Here is a 23,557-nt window from a genome sequence, read left to right as displayed (position 1 = left end):
AATAATATATTTTAATTAAAAATATATATTTATTATATTAAAATTTAAAGTGTGATAAATATTTTTAATAATATTATTAAGTACTTAAATTCAGGTTTAAAGTTGTAGTTAATAATTTATAATTGTGTGAGAGAAAGAAAAATATTTAATTTAGATTTATTGTTAGTATAAATTATTTTATATTATGATTAATAATGTTTATTAATACAATAATTTATAATTTAATTAAAGGATATTTAAATTCAAATATATACACATGTATAGAACTCAACAGAGAAAAGAAAATAAAATATAATATAACAATAAAAAATATAATATTTCTGCTAACTATTCATGTACACAGACAACGCGCACACAAAAAAAATTATACTAATGTTAACTTAGCAAAGCAAACAGGATGCTAGTTTTTATTTGCAAGCGTCACCACTCACATGACAGAAATGTTAAGGAGGGTAGGATGGTCATTGCACATTGTTCTCCCACCTTCACTATATATACCCTCAGCTCCAAATTCTAGGGTATAAAATGCCCCAAATTTCTCCTCCCAAACGCTATCGAGCCAAACCCAAACGTTAACTGAGAAACACCAGCAGAAGAAGAAGAAACAAAGAAAGAGAGAGTCACTCTCAACTCCCTAACGTCGCCACCCGATTCGTAATATGAATTTTAACCCACTAGATCTCCGTTTTCCTGCTTTCGCTTTTTCCCACCGCAATAGTTTTTCTTATTTTTGTTATTATTATTTTTCAATTCTCTGCTCTTGAATTTTTCATTATATTTTCATTCTGTTATCAAAACTCGCGTTTTATTCCGCGCAGATCGCGTTTCGCAAGCTATAATGGCGACGTTCGAACTGTACCGTAGGTCGACGATCGGAATGTGCCTGACGGAGACGTTGGATGAGATGGTTCAGAACGGTACTCTCAGCCCTGAGCTTGCGATTCAGGTTCTGGTCCAGTTCGATAAGGTACGGTTTAGGATTGGTGCTGTTGGTTCAGTTTCTGGATCTGTTTTTCGCGTTTTAACTTAGTTGACATGTGGATATTATTTTAGTCTATGACTGAGGCTCTGGAAACGCAAGTTAAGAGCAAGGTCTCCATCAAGGTAACAAACAACACGTACTTTCACCCTTTTTTTTTAATATATGTATTTAGTGTGACTGTGAGATGTTAAATTTTGGATATGCCACGGGCATTTACTCTTTCTGATATTGGTTGTAGTTAGGGCTGGAAGAGAATTGAATTATTTGGCTCAACAAGTTAAGCATAACTTATTTTTTCTTTATTGGTCTTGCTAAACTGTGTCTTTATTAAGAATTAATAGATAGAAAAATTTTATATTGAAAATTACGTTGGGGAGGATTAGAAATCATGAAGGGAATGCCGTGGTCATACTTTTTGAATAATTTGATTCCTTAACAAGAACATTTAGGGTACTGGTTATATATATATATATATATATTGGTTAAAAAACAATTGAGTCAAGATTTGATTAATGCTAATATTTATCATTTTATGCATTATTATTCTTAAAAGCTTTTCAGTTTTATATTAAGTCGATTTGCCAGTGAAAGTAACCTGTGAAAGCTAAAGTTTGTCTTATTCACAAAGTAGCCACAAAATTTTGAAAATGGATTCTCTCACGTTGTTACTGGAAATTGGACATCAAGTTCCAGATTTGCTTAAGTGAATCTCTCCTTCTCCCTTCCCCAAGTCCCGCACTTTCTCCCCCCACCCTCAAGCTCCCCTCAGCCCTCCCTCCCCCCACCCAGCCCTGCTCTCCCTTCCCCCAGCTCCCACCCCGCTCCCCCACATCCCCTCTGTCAATCTGCTTCTTTTTTTTTCCGCAAAAGTGGTAGGATTTCTTATTCAAAAATGGAACTGAATTGAGTTTCTGCTTGAATGGAAAATTGGATGTCTAGTTCCCGTGCAAACCGGAGAGAATTTGGATCCCAAAATTTCCATCTCATTCGGTTGTTTATGGATTAAGTTGCAAGCAAACTGACCAGTTGGTGAGGCGCTCTTGCAGCCCTAGTTGTGGCTTCATGAAATTTGGTGTTTATTGTTAAAAGACACGTTTGTGTTTTTATCACTGTTATGAGTTTGCTTGGTATCTACTGCATCTGAATCTTTTTATTTGTGGAGGAAGTATTAATACTTTTTTGCTAACCTAATATTAATAGATTTCAGATTGATAGAGTAGTGATAATATTTTGAGTAATAATATTAAAGGCTAATTTAGTCAAATTTAGTTGTTTTCCTTACAATTGAGGATGTTTAATAATTTTCTTGATTCTTTTATGACTACCTTGTATAAAAAGGAATAGGAAGAGTAACACAGAACAAGTATGTGAGGAGAACTATATGCGGATTCTTGTTTGGTGTAAAATAAATAAAATTGTATGCATGTAACAAAGAATGAGCTGATCAAGATTCAAGATACCTGTTTGCTTATCTATAGTTAATGGCTTGAAAAGGTATAATTGTTTGATACTGCCAGTTTTGGTTAGGATATTTTCTTGTTGCCTTAAAAAATCTTTGGTTTCCCTTTTGCTACAAGTTAGCTAGTCATGACTCACGACTATAGGGAACGGGTATGAGCATGCATGAATATTAACACCAGGAGTTAGAAATCATGTAGAATATTCAATTCTTGAGTGTATATTATGGAGATCTTGATGGATCAGCATTGCAAATACTTTTATAAAGTGCAACAGAAGTAATTTTTTTTGTCTATTTTTCTTTTGAGTTTTAGTTTATATTTACAATTAGGAGTCTGAAATTGTTGAAATTTTATCATTTTATTTTTCTACACATTTATAAAATCCTGTCAATGTTATTTTTGTTTGAAATTCTTTCTCCTTTTCATTCTTTTCTGATTTTTTCCCCCATTTGTTGTTTGAAAGTGACATGCAATTCCCTTTGTTGATATTTGGCTTTTTTGTCAAAGCTGGGGTTGAAATATGGATTTTTCTTAAATTTGGATATTTTGCCTATGAGGATACTGTCTCTAACAGGCTTTTTTTTTTTTTTTTCTATGTACATATTTATGGTTATTTTCATGATTGAGCATTGGTTTTTTGAGTGGAAAATATGCTCATTGAACTTTTAATTTTTTCATGCATGCTCTCATTTGTCATTGAACTCAATAACAAGATATGTAAAAAGACAGTATATCGATCTTCCTATTTGCAAACTATCAATACCAACAGATATGAGATTCAAACAGAATGATGACATTATCCTTCTATAAATACCTTTTCACTTAACTTTATGGCTTTTAAACTTTAAGATTCATTTGTCAGGTATGTAGTCCACTAATTATATATAATCTGCTGATGGTTGATTTCTGAAAACTAAGTTAAGCATGTGTACTTTTTGTTTTGTCATGACTTATCACATGTTTTGTCATTATTACAACTTCCATGGGCATCTCTCTCTCTCTCTCTCTCTCTCTCTCTCACACACACACACACACACACACACACTTGTTTTCTTTTTATTTTAACCAAACGCCTGAAATTAGACATTGTTTGATAGAGATAGTGTAAAGTATTGTAGTATGTCTCAAGAGATGCCCGATTGGAAGGGGTTTGTTTTTGTGTTTTGGTTCTCCTGGTGAACCTGTATGGGAAACAGAAAATGGAAAGCTTTTTGTTTAACAGACTGGAATCTTCATTGAAAATTGAATGATATTATTTTTCAGTATTAAAATGAAGCCTGGAGTGTTATATAAACAGAAATGAAAATGGAAAAAATTTCCAGATTTAATCTCTCTCTTTTATTCACTTTTTATACCTGGCATAAAAGTCAATAAAGAAGCCTAAATGTTCCTCTTCCAATTATCGAGGTTTTTTTTTTATAATAAATATGGAGGAACAAAGTGTATAATCTTCTCAGGTAAGCTCTGCAACAATTCTTCTGGCTTATCCTATTAAATAGAATATAGAAGTTCTATGATTTTTCATTTACCATATGTTATTATTAGTATGTAGGATAAGAATTCGATAATGGAAAAGAAAAGTATTATCCTTCTATAGTGACCAAAATGCAAAAGCCAATCGTACAAAAAGAGAATTGCACTGTCTGAAAATGGTTTCCAATCACTCAACTACAGCATAGTTTTAGTTTTTGTTAATTGATTTTATTATGTGGTCTTCCCTGTGCACGTTGCTCTAAAAAATCTTCTCTTTAAACTTGTCTTCTTGAGCTTACCTAAGCTTTTTCTAATATTTTAGTTTCTTATATTGTCCGATTGCATGATATCAACATATTGGAATTAGCTGTAAGCTTTAGTCTCAATCTTTTGCTGTTGATTTTAGTATGATTTGACTACATTATTTTCACTAAATTGCACGCATGCTTTTGACTGCGTGTTGAAATGGCACTGTTTCTTGTCTAACGGAATATTCAATGTTAATTTGACTGGGCTGTTATTTCATGTGGCTATTGTGTTCTGCAGTAGTTATCCCTAAACAAGTGGTAGTGAATCACCCAATACCTCCTTGACATCTGCGGATTTGTTTTCGATACTGCATATATGATTTTAATTTGTAATTCTTGAATTATGCTGAAGCTCAAGCCCTTATAACTAAAGATTGTAATTATTCACCTTTTTATTTCCACTTTTCATTCACAGGGACATCTCCATACATATAGATTTTGTGACAATGTTTGGACCTTCATCTTACAAAATGCTTTGTTTAAGAACGAAGACAGCCAAGAGAATGTTGGACGGGTTAAAATAGTGGCGTGTGACTCGAAGTTGCTCACACAATAATGTGCCTAATTTCTGCCACACTGTCAACAAGGTGGTGTTGTCATCTGCTGGTACTATGGGAATGGTGGCCAGACCATAGTGACGGATGGTCTTAATTCTTGCAGGAACTAGCAACTATAGTATGTTATAGATTTAAAAGCCATCAATCATCATGTCATTAGGTGTTTAATGCTACATTGAGAATATCGCTTGGGAATTGGATGAATCTACTTTCTTTTTAACTGTTCTTTGTTCTATTCTATGAGTACCAGTAAACTAATTTATTTTTCTCCGGCAGATAAACAATCGTTGCAGATTTCATCTTAAATTCTGGAAAGTAATTTAAGTAAGGTTACATCAAAGATAAAAAAGTATGTGAGGACTAGGAGCTTCAAAATTCGAGGCCTCGTTGACCATCTTACCTGTTTGTTTATTTTCTCAAGTAAAAACTTTAAGAAGATTTCGTGTAAGGTTTGAATTATGTTCAATTTTTAGTTTATATTGTTGATCATTCAATCAATTTTCAATATGATACTTGATTGTTATGACAGAGAATTTGTTATATCATACTCATATGGTCTAATTTCTTGTATATGAAATGTTTTCTTCATGCACGATTCTTTTAAAAGATCTTTACTCGAGGCTTCACAGTTGCTCCGCTTGACCCAAAATTGAACTGGCCTGATGACCCATAATTCTTTTAAAATTTCTTTGAAGATCTTCTTGTAGTTTGATCTCTTAAAGATTTTGTTATTAAGTTTCTAAAGATTTTAGGATGTGTTTTGATAAATAATTCGATTAAATGACTATTGAGTTAGTTAAGATTTTTATCTCTCAAAATTTTTTAAATTTTATTTAGTTTATATTTTTATTTTTTTAAAATAAAATTTTTACGATGATTTTTGTTAGAAATGATTCCATTTGTCTTTTCTTTTTTTATCCGTCAACTTTCGGGGATTAATTTATTCAATAAAAAAAATTAGATTTTACCAACCTAATCATAATATAAAAAAATAGTGAAATAAGCGGGAGTACAATTTCTTCACTAGGGATTATTCTTCTAATTGTTTAGCTACATACCAATGAAAAAATAGTTATAGGCAAATAACTTCATGACTCAGTAAATTATAGGACCGTTCCCTCAAAAAATCATTCAAATCAAACATATAAATAACATTTTGATTTAGAAATTGGACTAAATTATTTAATATTTTTCGGTTCACTTATAAATCATTTCAGTTTTTATTTATTATTAAATTACTTTCATTTTTAAATTTTATTTATTATTATATGACTTTTGTTTTAAAATTAGACTACGTAGTAACTCAACAATTGAAACGAGTTTGTTGAAAAAAAAAAGGAAAATAAAGACATTTGTTTAAAAGGATTAAAATATAAAAGAAATGTTAAATTATTGATAGAGAAAAAAAGTACTTAATTGAGAAAAAATGATTGGGGTTTTTTAAGTTGCAATTAATAAAACTTAAAAAAAGTGAATTTTCTTATTTTAAATTATTATAACAGAGTAAAAAATGGACTTAGCATTTTTATGATGATAATTTAGTTTTGCAATTTTGATTTTGTTAACAAGTTGTTGGAAGTCATGAAAGAAGTATTGAATTGGTAGCAAAAAATTGAGTATGTAACCTTATATGGCAAAATAAAGGATTTGGATTCTTTGTAATTTTAACGCAAGCTACATTCTGTAGTTTAAATTTATTTTAAAAAATAAATAAATAATTTATTTTTGCTAATTTGTTTACATAAATTTAGTGAAACCATAATTTTTGCTTAAGTCAATAAATCTCGTCTAAGTTAAAAACATAAAAAAATTTAAAGTTTTTTTTTTCCAATAAATTAGAAAAAGTTTGACAAAACTTTGTACAAGATCATGTAGTCATATTTTGTGGTCATCTTTATTATTGGCCATATATATATAAATGTCTTCATTTTTACATAATCTCTTTAGAAAATGAAGAGTAACAAAAGCGAATGTCTAGTATTTAAAAAAGAAATCAATCCTCCCAGTTCCATTATATCAAAAGAAAGGTTCATCAAACAGAAACTATAATACCACAAATATCTCAAGATCTTAACTCATGTAATATTACAATTGTTTCTCAACTAATTTTTTAAAGTTATTATCCTTATAATCTTTATTACCATTCTCAATAATTTAACTCAATTTCAAATAGTTATACCTCATCAATGCTTAGTACAAGTGGATCACTAGACAGTACATTTAAAATATTTGGTAGGATGATATATACAAGGTTTTTGGTAGCTAAGTAGCTATTTATGAGAAAGAAAAATTCTTCAAATTTTTCATAGTTTAAGAAAAAAGATGAAAATTTGAAATTTGTTGTAATTTTAGCCTAAGCTATTTTTCTCTTTTTGCTTAAGCATAAAAAAATTCACAAAATTTGCTTAAGCAAATTTTTTTATGTAATCAAAAATTATTTTTTGTTAAATTTTCTTATACAAATTTAAACTACAAGTTGCATTTCATACCAAAACTACAAATGATTCAAATTCATAAAATAAAAGGATGTAAATGACGCTTAAATATTAAATACAATTCTCATGGAAGCTCGAATGTTATAAAATTAAAGCTTAAATATTATTTTAATTTTACACAAAATGTTTTTTTATTTTATTTATATATAAAAAAATTTATAAATAAGTTTTTAAATTAAAAAAATATTTTTAAAATTGTTCATATTATTAATGTTCATATAATATTATTATCATGTATTTTAATATCATTTGTTTTGATCCTTATACATAATATATTTTTTATTTTAATTCTTGAACGAAAAAATAAATTAAACTATTAAATCAAAATGAAAGAATGTGTGACATTCAGAGACAGTGATGGAAAAAATGTAATTCCTAATATGTTAAAAAAGTGATTTACCAACTTTAAATAATACAACTATATATTACTGTGATTATGGAAATTATGATAAGTTAGTTCTTGAAAGTTTCGTGAAATTTTTTTTACTGTTGTACCCTTAGTATTTTTTAAATGTTATTTAAAAAATTGTTTGATAATAACACTCATACGCAGTGCCTTAAATAATAGTTTTGTAAGCAAATTTAACTATTACTTTGACAAATTAAGATGAAAGCACAAATAAAAAAAAGTTGTTACTACTCTCTTGAGTAAGAAAAAAAATAGTTTTAAAATTTAAAAATTATTTCACATTTTCTCCTACAATAATGAATGCAAGTAAAATATTTTGTACCTAAATCTCAAATATCATGATATTTTTTTTATATTTACATTAAGTTACACTAATATTATTTAAAATTATTAATCATCTTTCATAGTCTTTCATAAACTACCTCGACATTCTTTTAACTTGTATTTGGTGGTAAATTTTATTTTGATCTCCATAAAAAAAAGAATTGTTCCTTTGTAAAAGATTTTTTTTTAATTTTTGACCCCTATAACTGATTTTTTTTTTTGTATAAGGACTAAAATGGAAAATATGTTATATATAAAAATTACAATGCAAACTATACTTTATGGTAAAGGGATTAAAATTTAAAAAATAAATAATTGATTAACAATTTTGTCACAAAAAAATTGACATCAAAGACTATTTTATAATTATATTGTTTTAGACTTATTTACAAGCTTTTTTTTTTATACAAGACAAATAAAAAAATATATAAAGACTAAAATAGTATATAAACATGAGATTAAACTTGTTGGAAAAAAAAACACTTACAAAGACAACATTGATGATCAAGAGACTTTTTTTTTTTCTAATTATGCACAAAAACTATATAAGGATTATTTGTTAGCAATTTGTAGCAATTTCATTTCCCATTTTCAGATAGGTTGTTACTGTATATGATCCATTTTGTGTAGATGTTAAAATTTTATGTGAATTTTTTGGTTACCATAATCTCTTCACATTTTTAGTTCTGTCATTGATAAAGTTGTATAAATACACATATGCTCTTTTTTTTTTTTTTTGTCACTAAATCTACTCTTCTCTTTACAAAAAAAACATTCAAAGCGTCTTAATTGAGTGAACCAAAATCATTGAAATTTGTTTTCTATGTTTTTTGTGCCTAAAAACATGTTGGCTCAAGGTTGAAGACAACTCTAACGTGATCTGTTCCATTAACACATTTAAAATATATAATATTGTATGTCAATTAATAACATATTTTTTGCTTTGTAGGTTATTTCCTTTTAAATGATATATAACATGTTCTTTTTACTAATTTTGCTCATACATGAAAGTTTGCATAATCCATTTAATATAAAATTGTTAATTTTATTATTTTAGACATATTGGTATCATATATTGCATAGATTATTGTTTCAGTTTGGATATTATATGCATATTATACATACAATTTTGTGTATTATTGTCAATTTTGTGTGATGCTAAAGCATACAATTGAATCTTTAGAGAAAATTAATGTTTAGTGATAAATATAATTTTAATAATTCAGAGAATAGTCACAACATCTTTAATTGAATAAAATTATATATAGTTTTAAGGTCACATTGAAAACATTAATTTTAAGTGATTGTCTATGATGTAGTGAAATCTACCTATATGAATTTTATTATATTTGTGTAATTAATTAAGATAAAATATTGGATTATAGTTTTTAACCTAACATGATTTGATAATTTTGTTATAAGGTTATATGATGAGTCTGATTAAGTAACACTTTAACTCACAAGCAAGTTTTATGTCACTAGATTCATAAATTAAAGCATATTTGTATTGGTAAAACATGACATTTATTTTAACCTCAAATTATGATGATAAACATGTATTTTGAACTTTGTAGTTTATCAATCTGTAAATATTTTTGATATTAAGTTATGCCCGAGTTAAAGTGTGACAACTATAAGATTTGGAATGAGAGATTTTTTCTTCATTTTAGCTGTATATACATTGATTATGTTATTAGGAAGGATAAATCATTGGCTATTACTAAGACCAGTACTACAGATGTAATTGATCTTTATAAAAAGTGAGAGAGGTTCAATTACCTTTTAGTGACTTTCATAGATATCAATATTTCTGCTGGTATCTGGGATTTTATCAATCAACATGATAATGTCAAAGATTTATTGAAGGCCATTGATAAGTAATTTATTTCATTTAATAATTTTTTTGTCAGCACCCGTATAATACAATTTTCATGCATGAAGCTCATTGGGATTAGAGGAGTGCATAATCACATCATACACAAAAGAGATATAGTGGCTCAATTAAAAGCCTTGAATGTCACTATGTCTAATTCTTTCATGATACACTATATTTTGTGCACTTTACCTAATCCATTTACCCCTTTTAAGATATTTTATAACACATATAAGGATAATTATTGACCATGTATATTAAAAAAGAGGAAATGTTACTAATAGAAGAAGGGGAGAGGGTGAACTTTACTACATTTAGAAAGAGTAAAAAGAATCAAGTTAATTACAATGGAATGATTCATGTTCAGCTAGACATAAAGAATGAGTCAGGTTGTTTCTTTTCTTTGAAAACAAGATATATAAAGAAAGATTATCTAAATTTAAAAAATTGGCTTGATAAGAAAAGTAATTCATTTGCTTTTGTTTGTTATAAATCTAATATGGTTAGTATTACTCATAACACTAGTGGATCGATTTTGATTCTACAATTTATATTTGTAATACTTTGCAAGCTATGCATCTATTTAGGGAATAAGATGAAAAAAAAAATTGTTCCTAATTTTTCTAAGAATTTGATTTCTATTTCAAGGCTTTCATCTTTGGGATTTTTCTTTAATTTTTCAAATACTGATTTTACTTTATCAAATAAATATGAAATTGTTAGTTTTGGTGAACTATTGGATGGTCTTTATTTCATTGTTTTGCAAAATAATGTCGCTTATAAATTTATGCATGTTCCTGTTAGGTTAAAATAATGTGTTGTGAATGGAAAATTCTCTATGTTGTAGTACTGGAGATTGAAACACATCTCCATTAAGAGAAATAAGCTATTAGTAAATAAAGAAGTACTTTAAACTTTTCTAATGTATAGATTGTATTAAGGATAAGTAAACTAACAAGTCTAAAATTGGTGTCAAGAGAAGTTTGAACATATGAAAGATTATTTATACAGATATTTGTTGTCTAGACATAGACACTAGTAGTTTGAGATACTTTATCACCTTTATAAATGATTACTAACAATATATGTATCTCTACTTACTTCATTCTAAAGATGAATTTCTAGATGTCTTTAAAGTTTTTAAAGTTGAAATAAAGCTAAAATGTGGAAAGCAAATTAAAATTGTGAGATTAGATAGATGTGTGGAGTACTACAGTAGATACATAGAGAATGAACAAACACTTGATCCATTTGCGAAATTTTTTCAAGAACATAAGATTGTTACGTTGTACACTATATCTGGTTCTCCATATTAGAATAATGTAGTGGAAAGAAAGAATCAAACTTTAATAAACATGGTGATAAGCATGAGGAGTAATGCAAAACCTTCTCAATTATTGTGAATTGAAATACTTAAGACAAATATGTATATATTAAATAAAGTTTCGTAAGGCTATCTCAAAGACACCTTTTAAGTTATTTAAAGGATGGAAACCTAGTTTGCAATATATATGTGTTTAGAAATACTCATTTAAAGGGAAGAATTTATAAGTCACAAGAGAAAGAAACTTAACCCTAGGACTTTTAGTGGGTATTTTATTGAATATGCTAAAAAGTTAGTTCTATTATACATCTCATAACACTAGAATTGTGGAATTAAGAAATGAAAAGTTTCTTGAAAAATATTTTATTAGTAGGAGTGATCTATTTCAAGACATTGCTTTTGAAACATATCATTATGAAACTTAATCCTCCAGTGATTTAAGTGACAAACGTTTTTCAAGATGATACTGTAAATTGAGTAGTTTACGAGAAGCAACAAGTAAATGTTGAACAACCTATTAAACAATAAATTTTTCATCGGGGTAATGCGACAATATTAAGAAGATTTACTAAAGTCAGAAAGTTAGCAATTCCTAGTGATTATGTAATGTATCTTCAAGAATTAGACTATAATATAGAAGTTGAAAATGATCTTGAAATATTTTCACATGCCATGAGTTCTAAATAATCAAATTTATTGTACAATGTCATAAAAGATGAAATGGATTCTATGACATCTAACATAATATGGAATCTCGTTGAGCTTTTTGACAATATAAAAGTTATTGAATGTAGATGGGTCTTTAAAATATAGAAAGATGCACAAGGCAATATTAAGAGAAATAAGATAATACATGTCACCAAAGAGTTCACTCAAAAAGAAATGATTGATTACAAGAAGACTTTTTCTCCTGTGTCTAAGAAATATTCTCTTTGAGTAATTATAGAATTTGTAACTCATTTTGACATTGAGTTACATCAAATGAATGTGAAAACAACATTCCTCAATGATGATATAAAAGAAGAGATACATGAAATAATTTGAAAGATTATTCTCTAGTAATAGTGAACATTTAGTTTGCAAACTCAATTAATTCATATATGAATTGAAAATAGCTTCCCGCCAATGGTATTTAAAATTTCAAGAAATTGTATCTCCATTCAGTTTTGAAGAAAACATCATGGATTAATGTATATATCTAAAAGTTAGTGGGAGTAAGATTTGTTTTCTTGTTTTATGCATGGATGATATTTTACTTGGGGCTAATGATGAATATGTGTTATATGAGATGAAAAATATTTTGATATGAAAGATATAAGTGAAGTATCTTATATAATAGGCATTAAGATCTATAGAGAAAGATCTCAAGACATTTTGAGTTTATCTCAAGAAAACTATATTAACAAAGTTCTAGAGATTTTTAACATGAAAGACTTTTCATTAAATGTAACTCCCATTGTGAAGGTTGATAAATTTGAATTAAGTTAGTGCTTAAAAAATGACCTTAAATGGGAACATATGAAAAATATTTCATATGCTTCAGTTGTTGGAAGTCTTGTATATGCTCAAGTTTGCATTATTGCATTTGTAGTTGAAGTTTTGAAAAGATATAAGAGTAATCTAAGTGTTAATTCAAATAACAAAGGATTACATACTCATGTACTAATAGACTGATGATTTAAAGGTAACAGGCTACTTTGATTCAGACTTAGTTAGCTGCATTGATATTAGAAAATCTACATCTAATTATATTTTTATGTTAGCTTGTGGAGTTATATCTTAGAGTAGTGTGAAATAGACCTTGACTGCTACTTCCACTATAAAGGTTGAATTTGTTTCTTATTTTAAGGCTACCTCACATGGTGTATGGTTGAAAATTTTTATATTTGGACTTAAAATTGTGGACTCTAATTTTAGGTCATTGAAATTGTACTGTGACAACTTTGCTACAGTATTTTTTACTAATAATAATAAGAGCGAAAGTTAAAATAAATATATTAACATTAAATATTTTGCTATAAGAAAACATGTTAAGCGAAAAAAAGTAGTTATTGAACACGTTAGTAGTTGGTTAATGATTGTCAATCATTTGACTAAAGGCATGTAACCAAAGAATCTTAAGGATCATGTAGCATGAAAGAGACTTAGCTCCCTGATGTAACAATAATTATATGTTCTTTTATTATTTTGATAGACTTTTATTTATTTTTTATGCTTTTTTATTTATTTTGTGCATATTTATTTATTTATTTTGAGAAATCTCATTTAGTTTTGATTTAAGATAAACAAGTAGTTTATTCATTAAGTTAAGAACTTGTGTTGAAAGACTTAATATATTATGATACATGAAAAATAATACTCACCATTAAAAAATTTGTCACCATGATTCATATATTAGTTTCTTGTTATAATTGATAATAGGATAAATGGACTAAATGAAAGAATGTTAGCAACCTATGATAATTCTGCTTCCTATTTTTCAGATAAGTTATTATTATATGTGATCCATTTTGTATGGACGTTTAGATTTTACACAAATTTTTTAGTTATCATAATCTCATCACATTTTAAGCTCTATTATAGATAAAGCTCCATAAATATAATTGTGCTTATATGCTTTTTTATTACTAAATATGTTTTTCTCTTTAGAAAATAACTATAAAGTTGTGATGACTGAAAATTTTAAAAAACCAAAATCATGCTCAGTATGAGTTGATTTATAATAATCAGAAATTAATTTTTAATTTTTAACATTTCTCGTTATTTTGTCATCATTAAATAATTTCAACTTTTAGATCTACAAGGTAAGGAGGTGAAAATTATCTTCCTTGATAAAAATTTATAAGAAAATATTTGTACGAACAAACTCGAACAATCCTCCTATCAACAATATCTAAAGTTTAATGACAATGTTTTCTCCTTTTGATCAAAGTAAAACACTACCGACTAGTGTGTATTGAAAGGTCCGCAGGAGTATGTTTATATCTTTAATTATCTATGATGATGGCATTTTGTACGCAACAAATAATCTTAATCTCATACATAACATCGAGTAATATCTTTGTACTAACTTTAAATGAAAACATTTGAATAAAATAAACTATGCAATCGGAATTTAAAAAATTGAAACAAATCGCAAATATGTTTGGGTCTATACCCAAAAAAAATTAAAAAAGAAATAAAAGATTTAAAATATATAATAATTAAGTATAGATAAGTTCAGTCTCATGCAGTTCTTAAAAAATATTTCAACAAAAATAGTTGAAAGTATTACGGTGTTGTGTGTATTATGTTTATTCAAACTTGTAACCGACTAGATATAAGTCTTGTAGCTAACTAGATAGATGCTAGAGTAATCTTGCATTGGATTTCTAGAATGATCACCTTAAAATGATATAGTATTTATATTAAAACTTTACTTCATACGTGGATACAATAAAATTTCATCCTTATCTGATTTTGCTTTGTGTTTTTTTTTTTTTTTTGGTCAACTATGCTTTTTCTTGGCTAAACAAACAAACAGTCACGTGTAAGGGTGTGAGAGAACTATTTATAAAGAAAGCTAAATTTGAATTGTAGTTTGCAAAACTTTATTTTAAAGCTTCAAATAATTCACAAATTTGTCTAGCCAATGAAAATTCATTGAAATAACTCTACACCTATCTTTTCTATTTGAATTGAAGTATTTTTTCATTAAAGAAAAAAAATCAAAAGTAGAGTTTATTTATAATTTAATATGGATTAGATTGAATAATTTAATTTTTAGTTTATTTTAAAATAACAAATAAATTATTTTATCATTTATTTTTATTATTTTAAAATAAAGTTAACTTCTATATAATTTTATATAAAAAAATATACTTATATAATCATAAAAAAATTAAAAAATATATTATAATTTTATTAATATATAACTATATATATAGACACGTAAATTCAGATTGATTGAATTGCATCAGTTTTTAAATAAAAAATTTAGCTTTGGCAGTTTTGAAATTTTTTTTATCGAAGAACATCTTAATACAATTGAATAGATTTAATTCTATTGCAATAAAATTATACCTTAAATTTATTTATTATTATTATTGTAATATATATATATATATATATACTGACTTTTTAATTTAAATAATATACTTTTTAAAAATAATTTCTTAAATAAAATTTTTTTAAATTAATTTTTTATCTGGTACTTTTTTTGTTTTCGCTATGTTAGTATCAATATTATCCATATAAAATTAATTCATGCTTTTTTTTGCTATGAAGAATGGTGTAATTCCTGTTAACGAGGATCTCCACCCTTCAATTTGGTATGCCCCTGAAGTTAATACCGAGCTGGAAAAAACGGGAAATGCTTGTACCTCTTGTAGGTACTCTGAGAAAGCTTATGCATATAGTTTTGGGATGATATGCTTTTGAGTTGTTGACAGGGAAAGTACCCTTTGAAGACAATCACCTTCAAGGAGACACAACCAACCAAAATATCAAAGAAGGGGAAAGACCATCGTTCCCCAAACAGCTAAGCTTATTTAGTATCAATTATTATCCGACGATAGCATATTAAAAAAATAATAAAAATTTTACTATTATTCTATTTTTTTAAAACTAATTATAATAAAAAAATTTACTATTATTATCTTTCTAATACACAATTTTTAAATAATATCAATTATTTGAAGATGATAACTTATTTAAATAATAATAATAATAATTTACTATCGTATATAGACGATATTAATATGATAAAAAATATCAGACAAAAAAAGAATTTTTTTTTTAAAAATTATTTAAATAAAAAAAACCCAAATCCTCCGTAACAGAGTCGGTTAAATCGAGAACTCCTTGTAAACGCGTACACGCGCACAAGAAGCAAGCCTATTAAATAATTAGAGCATTCGAAGGAATATTCGAAATGCATGCCAGCAAGGCTTGCTTACGTCAATTGAGGCCAGTTTCAAATAAATTTCGCCAAAAGAAAAAACATTATCACCAAATCCCATTTATTTTTTAAAATATTTATGCCATTTGTTTCTTATAAATATTTGATTTTTCCTCATGTTCTTGTTGGTAAAACATTTTTTTATTAAAAAAATCATACAAATGATCGCTATTTCTTTTAACTTGAGTAGTATTTCAAAATATTTTTTATTAAAAAATATACAAATACCTAACTTTTATTATATTTTAATTTCTATATATTTTTATTATTTTAAAATATTTATATTTATTAAATTGATTGAATTTAATAAACGAATCAATTACATTTAATAAAAATATTTACTTATGCATATGGATTCTGTTATATACGCATGCATGCATTAAAAAAACTCTGAGAATTATGAGGTGTTTAAATTATTCGGATTTATGAAAGTAACTGTGACTTTTTTTATAATTTTTTAAAAATTTGTTTAAATAACTTTTATAGGGAACTTTATTACTTTTAAAACTTATTTTAATAAATTTTATGCTTAATTTAAAGCAATTCAAATTTTAAAACTTGTCTTTCTTTCTTTTTGCTAAATAAAACTTGTCTTTCTTTTATAATAGAACTTACCCTAGTTAGCTTTTGTAGATTTTTTTTTTCATTAAAACTACACTAATTTTTAAGACTTTAATCAAATTATATTTGGCTTGACTGCTTCTTTTAACCTCAAAAAATTAGGTCAAAAGCTACCGATGAATTAACTATTTTGTAATAATTCTTTTATTGAATAAGTATTAAAAATTACTTAAAAAATGCTCTTAATAGCATGATTTGATAAGTTTTATAAAATTATACTAGCGACTCTATGGTATTTTTTTAATTATTGCTCAATTTATGAAAAATATATAATAATATTAAATGAAATTTTAAAAAATGACATTATTTTTTAAAAATATATTATATTTATAAGAATATAAAATATTTTTTTAAATATTATTGAGACATTTTGAGTATATTTAATTTATATTTTAAAAATTTATATTACATTATATTTTTAAAAATAGAAAACTGTTTTTAAAATAAAAATTAAACATGTTCAAATCATATCTTATCTTCTCGTATTTTCTTTAATTTTTATTTATTCAGTAATTCTAAAATTTAAATTAATAGAGATCACGGAAATAACAAACATTAAAACAAATAGTCAAAATAGACTTCTGAAATGGCAGGTAAATAGTTTAGTTTCCATTTTTTTATTTTTTTTTACGATTATTAGGTATCAATTGTATTCAATGATGTTCTTTCTGTCCACCAATTTTGTATCAAGTTTATTTAGTGTTAAACGACTTTATTAATTTTATGTTATTAAATTCATCTATAATTCTAATACTTTTAAAATGAGCAGATCGATATTTTGGTGAAGGTATTAGTTTACAATTTAATAATCTAATTACGTTTGAATTGTAATCCATTTATAATAAATTAAATATTTATTATGCAATATTGTATGGGCAAGATAAATAATTTTTTTTTATTTTAATTATTATTTTAAATGCTTCTATTTTTATTTCTCAAGTTAGATTTTTATTATAATACTATTAAAATTTGCCAAAAAATTTGATATAAACTGTATTTTTTAATTATTTCATCTTGACTCATCTAAATTTTTATATATATAGTCCAATAAATGCGACAAAAATTTATAACAAAACTGTATGTTACTGACGATGAAAAATCCTAAAGAAATTTGATTAATTATTATTAAAATATACAAATTTTATGATTAAAGTAAAAACGAATCTTGAAAAATAACCACTTCTAGCTCTCTTTTTAATAAACATTGAAAGATTAAAAAAGTTGGTAATCAAAAGACAAGGTTTAATAAAAATGACCTAATTTTTTTTACAAATTTTATCTCTTATTTTAATCAATAAATCATCTAAATATTGATACGTTGGTTGTAACATAACGTTTAGAAAAAAAAATTCAATCAACTTTAATAATAATTAAAAAATTTAGATTCTTACAATATTTAATGATATTGTTATTAACAGAAGCGCTCTCTTAAGATAAGAAGAAAAGTTAGAAAATTAAATTGAAAAAATAAAAAATATTAGAGAATGATTTTGAAACCAAAAATAAAAGTAGAGAATAAAATAATTAATTTTACTTATTGTGTAATATTTTCAAATAATAAAATAATATAAATTAAAAAATTCATGTTAGATAAGTTTGTAAGTTAATATAAATTATTTTCGGGTAATTTCAAATAAAGACAAATTAAGAAAGTATTATTAACAAATTGATTACAAAATTTAAGAAAATAAACATGTAATATACTCAAGCATATAAACATATATTTTTTGTTAGTTAGTCTACTGATACAATTAGTTAATTACCTTCATCATTTTGGTTCTGTTAAAAGAGCTAGATTTGAAAGTAATTAAATTTGCACCAAGCTTTGTTATAGCGACCATACTAAAGAGCTGTGTTCGAGATTACGTCGATGTTGTGCAACTTTTCAGAAATTTCGTAACATTCTTTTAGATAAAACACACAACGGGAATAGTCAATAGATGTCTTAAATCATTCATTATTTTTAATTTATTCTATAAACTTGTTCAAAAAATTATTACGAATGAGTGTTAGAATAATAACTAAGAGAAAATTTAATCATTACGAAAAATAAAAAATATAAAAATAAACATATTAATCATGCTTATCAATCCAACTCTGTTATATATTTGTGACATGTAATTCTTAAAAATGAGATAATTTGTGAATTTATCCTCTCGAGTAATATCAACAGTATCATTTTTTTAATAAAACGTATTTTCTCTCCAAACCTACGTTAAAAGTGCATCTCACTTTTTAAAGTTAGAGTATGCAATTTTATTAGCGATTTATATAATATTACGTGCACTAAACTATTTTTATATGAAATAATAAATTAAAATTTCAGTAGTTACATATGATAGTCTAAATTGTAATATGATATGAAATCACTTAATTAAAAAATTTTAATTTGAAAAACAAAATATTTAAGTTATACCTTATATACATACATATAACACATAAATGTATATTGTTAAATTTAGAGCGTATACAGGAAAACCACACTCTCTTCCAACTAAAACAATAAAATATTATATGATATAAATGTAGATTTATCTTAAGTTGAAATGTTTTAAATTAAGGGTTATTATTTTCTTAATTACGTCACACATTTTTTTTATATTTAATATTTATTTTTTCAATTCAATCTTATTTACTTTTGAATTTTAAAACTCTTTTATAATTTATTCTTAGTTTCAATATTATTTATTTCATCTAGTCTTATTAAATAACATTATTTATTATTATAATAAAATTATTTTATATTTTAAAAATAATAAATTTTTAAAATTTAAAATGAGACATGAAATATATTTTTTTATTTAAAAATATATGTTATTTTAATAATATTTGTGTAATGTGCACAGAATTCACTAATATAGAATTTCAAAATTATATATTATAAATAGTGTATAGATAATAAATACTTAAAAAAATATATTCACATTAAAATTTTATATTATTTTATATAAAATAATATTTATCAATGATTGACATTAAAATCACTGACCAGTTTGTTTTGTTTAATACTTCTAAATTTTTTGTTTGAGCAAATTTAGAAGTTTTAAACAAACTAGTTAGTAGAATTGATTTAATTTAAAGTTAAATATAATTGATTTTATGAAATTATTTTTAAATTAAATGTAATTGAATATGTACATCAAATAATTTAAATTGTATATTTTTATTATAACACTTGTTTTATATTGAAAATATAAAAATTATTTTTTTACTAATTTCAAATAAAAAATGATTTTTAATTTTTTTCTAGTTATTGGAAAGGGTTTCAAGCTCAAAATATACAACAATCTAAACAAATATTTAGGAAAATACAGACAGTTAGAATTCAGATTAAGAAGAGGCAAAAGGGAGTGAGGGAAACTTAAAATGGGATGAAAGAGATATGATATCTAAGCCTAATTTTGTTAAAAAAAATCAATATAAAATTTAACTTATTTACAAATATGAGCAAACCTGATAAAACAAATAGAATTTAAAGTCTTTCTAATATTACAAATAAGAAAGAATAATATATGAGAAGGAAAATAGACATTTAATACGAGTGATGACTTATTTAGAATTACTCTCAATTTAAATTATATGGACTTGAGAAAAGTCTGACAACTAGATGCCCTAAAGTTCAGCAGATAATAGAAAACAGGGATCCAGGTTGCTATAGAAACTAGCTATGAACCTGCCATGGTTGTCTCGAATCAATTCACCACAGGTAGTCATTCCACTAGATACGGGCACAACCCTATTCACGTCTGATTTGAGTTGATCAACAAGGGGAGTCCATTTAATCATCCTCAAATCATTAACTAAGTTGAGGTAAGACATAGAATCAGTCTTGCCACAACAAAAGAAATAATCAACATCATATAAAGTTTTTTGAGCTAAATAACTAGGCAGAATAAAAAATTTTAGAAATATAAAATGATTCCTATCATTACAAAAATGCTAAATAATAGTGTCAAAAAGGTAGATCAATTATGAAAGTACTTAACATAAAATTTAGACAGATTAGATAATAACAAAAAATATATACTAGAGCTGAAAAAAATACCCATTGGTCAACTAGAATAAAATTCTCCCAAACCCTGCTAGCATAAAAGCACTCTTTTAACATATGCATAATGATTTCAGGCCCATTCTCACATCTAGAGCAAGTAAGAGAATTTGTCATACCCCTATTTAATTTTCTTATTGGTGAATAATCTCTCATGAGCAATTTTCCAGAGAAGGAAAGCAACTTTAGGGGGCCATTCTAATTTCAAATGGTTTTAAACATATCATTATTTCTCCTATGAGTAGTAGCAACATTATTTAATAAGGAATAAACTGATATTAGGGTAAATATACCATTACTAAACATATTCTAAAAAGTAGAATCAGGGCCTCTAAATCTAGTAGGTGGTCAATCAAAGTTATGATATTGCCAATTTGATCAGGAAGAAATGGCAAAATTCTATCTTAGTCCTAGCTACCTTGGTCTAAGAATAGAGCAATAAGAGAATCTATATCAAGGTTAGGAATAGAGAATTTAGCATGGTTAATCAATTTATCATTACTAGAAATCCAATTATATATCTAAAATTTTATGGACATTCCATCTTTCACAACCCAACCCACACCTTGAAAGAACTGAGGCCAAACATACATAATATTTTTCCATAGAGAAGATTGGTTGAACACTTTTGTGACTCCCAGAGTTTGGCTATGTCTAAAATGATACACGTGACTCAGAATTTGAACCCATAAATTAGAAAAGAAAGAAGTCATCCTCCAACAAAGTTTCATCATATAAGTTTTATTAAGAAAGTGCAGGTCTTTAAAACCCAAGTCTTCCTCATTTTTGGGCTTACAAATATACTGCCACCAAATAAGATGTCATTTCTTCTTCCCCAATGATCCCCAAATAAACTTTCTACATAGGCTACTAATCTCATTACAATTAGAGGAAGGGAGAATAAGAGATTGCATAATATAAGAAGGGATACTTGTAAGAAAAGCTTGAGCTAGAGTGACTCTGCCAACAAAGGAGAGAGAGTTCATCTTCCAAAAGGCCAACTTTTTCCTAATTTTATCCAAAATGGAGGAAAAATGACATCTAGCAGGTTTCTGGTGCAAAATTGGGACTCCAGGGTAATTACCAAGCTGGTCAACATGCTTAATTTCCAAGTAATCACCAACAAATTTAGAGATAGAGATATCAGTATTCTTAGAAAAGAAACTTATCCTAATTCACTTTTAAACCAAGGGTAGAACAAAACTCACCTAAAACATTCTTAATAATTTTGGCATGTAAGATATTAGCTGTAGAGACTAAAATTAGATCATTAACAAAGAAAAGATGAGAAATTTTAAGTCCATGAAGGTCAAAAGAAAAGGGTATCTAGTCTTCATTAAAGATTTTGTCACTAATAAGATGGGCAAGTCTTTCTATATAGAGAACAAAAAGATAGTGAGATATGGGATCCCCTTGGGGGATGCCCTAGAGGGAGTGAAGGGATCATAAAAACTATTGTTCTAGTTAATAGTCATAAATGAGGTAGATAGACAGTGATGGACAAGATTGATCAGATTTGAACTCAACCCTATGTTTTTAAGAGTATCAATAACAAAGTTCCATCTAAACCTATCATAGGATTTTTCCAAATCAAGTTTAATGATCATATAGTTACCCCTCTTTAAAAGTTTTGGAAGGAATGAACAAGTTCTTGTAAAATAAGAACATTATCAATACCCTATCTCTCAGGGATAAAGCTAGATTGATTAGCAGCTATTAAATGTGGAAGAGAATCTCTAAGTCTATTGGCAAAGAGTTTAGTAATGATTTTCTAACTCATGTTACACAAAAATATCGACCTAAAGTTCTTTATAACCTCTAGATTCTCAATTTTAGGGATAAAGTAATTACAGTCTTATTGACATATGAAGCCCTAGTACGATCATGGAACATATCAAGAACAAATTTTAAAATAATGGGAGATAACATATTCCACAGAAGCCATCAGGGTAAAGGGATTTAAAATTTCCTATACTAAACAAAGAAGTCTTGATCTCTTAAATGGAAGGAACAACATATAACCTCTAAATATTAGAGTCTTTAAGAGAGGAAAAACAAGAATGGGTAATGAGGCTGAGATTATTAGATAAGGGATCATGATAAATGTCTTTGAAATAATTATAGTCATAAGTTTAAGCTTAGAGGGATTGTATCCTTAAGATCCTTCTTCATCTTTAAGAGCTACAATAATATCTTTATTCTTATGAAAAATAGCAATTTTATGAAAGAAACTAGTATTTTTATCCCTAAGCTTGATTCACTTAGAATAATTATACCAATAGGTCTCCTTATAATCCAATGATATTTCATGAGTTTACTAAGGAAGAGATTATCACCCTGAATAAACTTCTTGAGAATCCCTTCTATTCTGCTAAAGAGCCTTTTCTTTTTGTTAAAGATATTATCAGAAGTGGACTTGTTCCACTAAGACATATTATCCTTAAATCTATTTATATTATCAGTTCAAGATGTAGAAATAGATCAAGAGAGTTCTAAATTAAATAGGGAAGTCGGGGTGGGAAACCTAAGGGGCTAAGGGTTTCTTGGTAGAAACACCCTATCCTAAAAACTCATTTTAAGATAAAGTCCTACATGGTTAGATTTGAGAACATGAATATGGATGATAGTGCTATTCTGAAAAGAGAGGCACCAATCCTCGTAGGCCACTATTTTATCACTCTTTTCTTTGAGGTTATCCCTTTGCCAAATAAAGAGATATCTTTTGAATCCCAAGTCTTGAAGAC

General features: G+C 26.4%; 1 protein-coding gene across 1 annotated transcript; it reads left to right on the top strand.

The window, feature by feature from the left end:
- The first annotated feature begins 529 nt into the window (after nt 1–529).
- Nucleotides 530–5,004, top strand: LOC113847003 (transcription initiation factor IIA subunit 2). The gene is made up of 4 exons (XM_027475819.1): nt 530–654; nt 819–967; nt 1,054–1,104; nt 4,639–5,004. Exons 2-4 carry the CDS (start codon nt 839–841, stop codon nt 4,777–4,779), a joined length of 321 nt encoding a protein of 106 aa, XP_027331620.1. The 5' UTR covers nt 530–654; nt 819–838; the 3' UTR covers nt 4,780–5,004.
- Nucleotides 5,005–23,557: the final 18,553 nt, after the last annotated feature.

Source organism: Abrus precatorius, unplaced genomic scaffold (assembly GCF_003935025.1).
Source record: "Abrus precatorius isolate BTA unplaced genomic scaffold, Abrus_2018 Scaffold8, whole genome shotgun sequence".
NCBI lineage: Eukaryota > Viridiplantae > Streptophyta > Magnoliopsida > Fabales > Fabaceae > Abrus > Abrus precatorius.
This window is presented reverse-complemented; position numbering and strand designations above follow the sequence as displayed.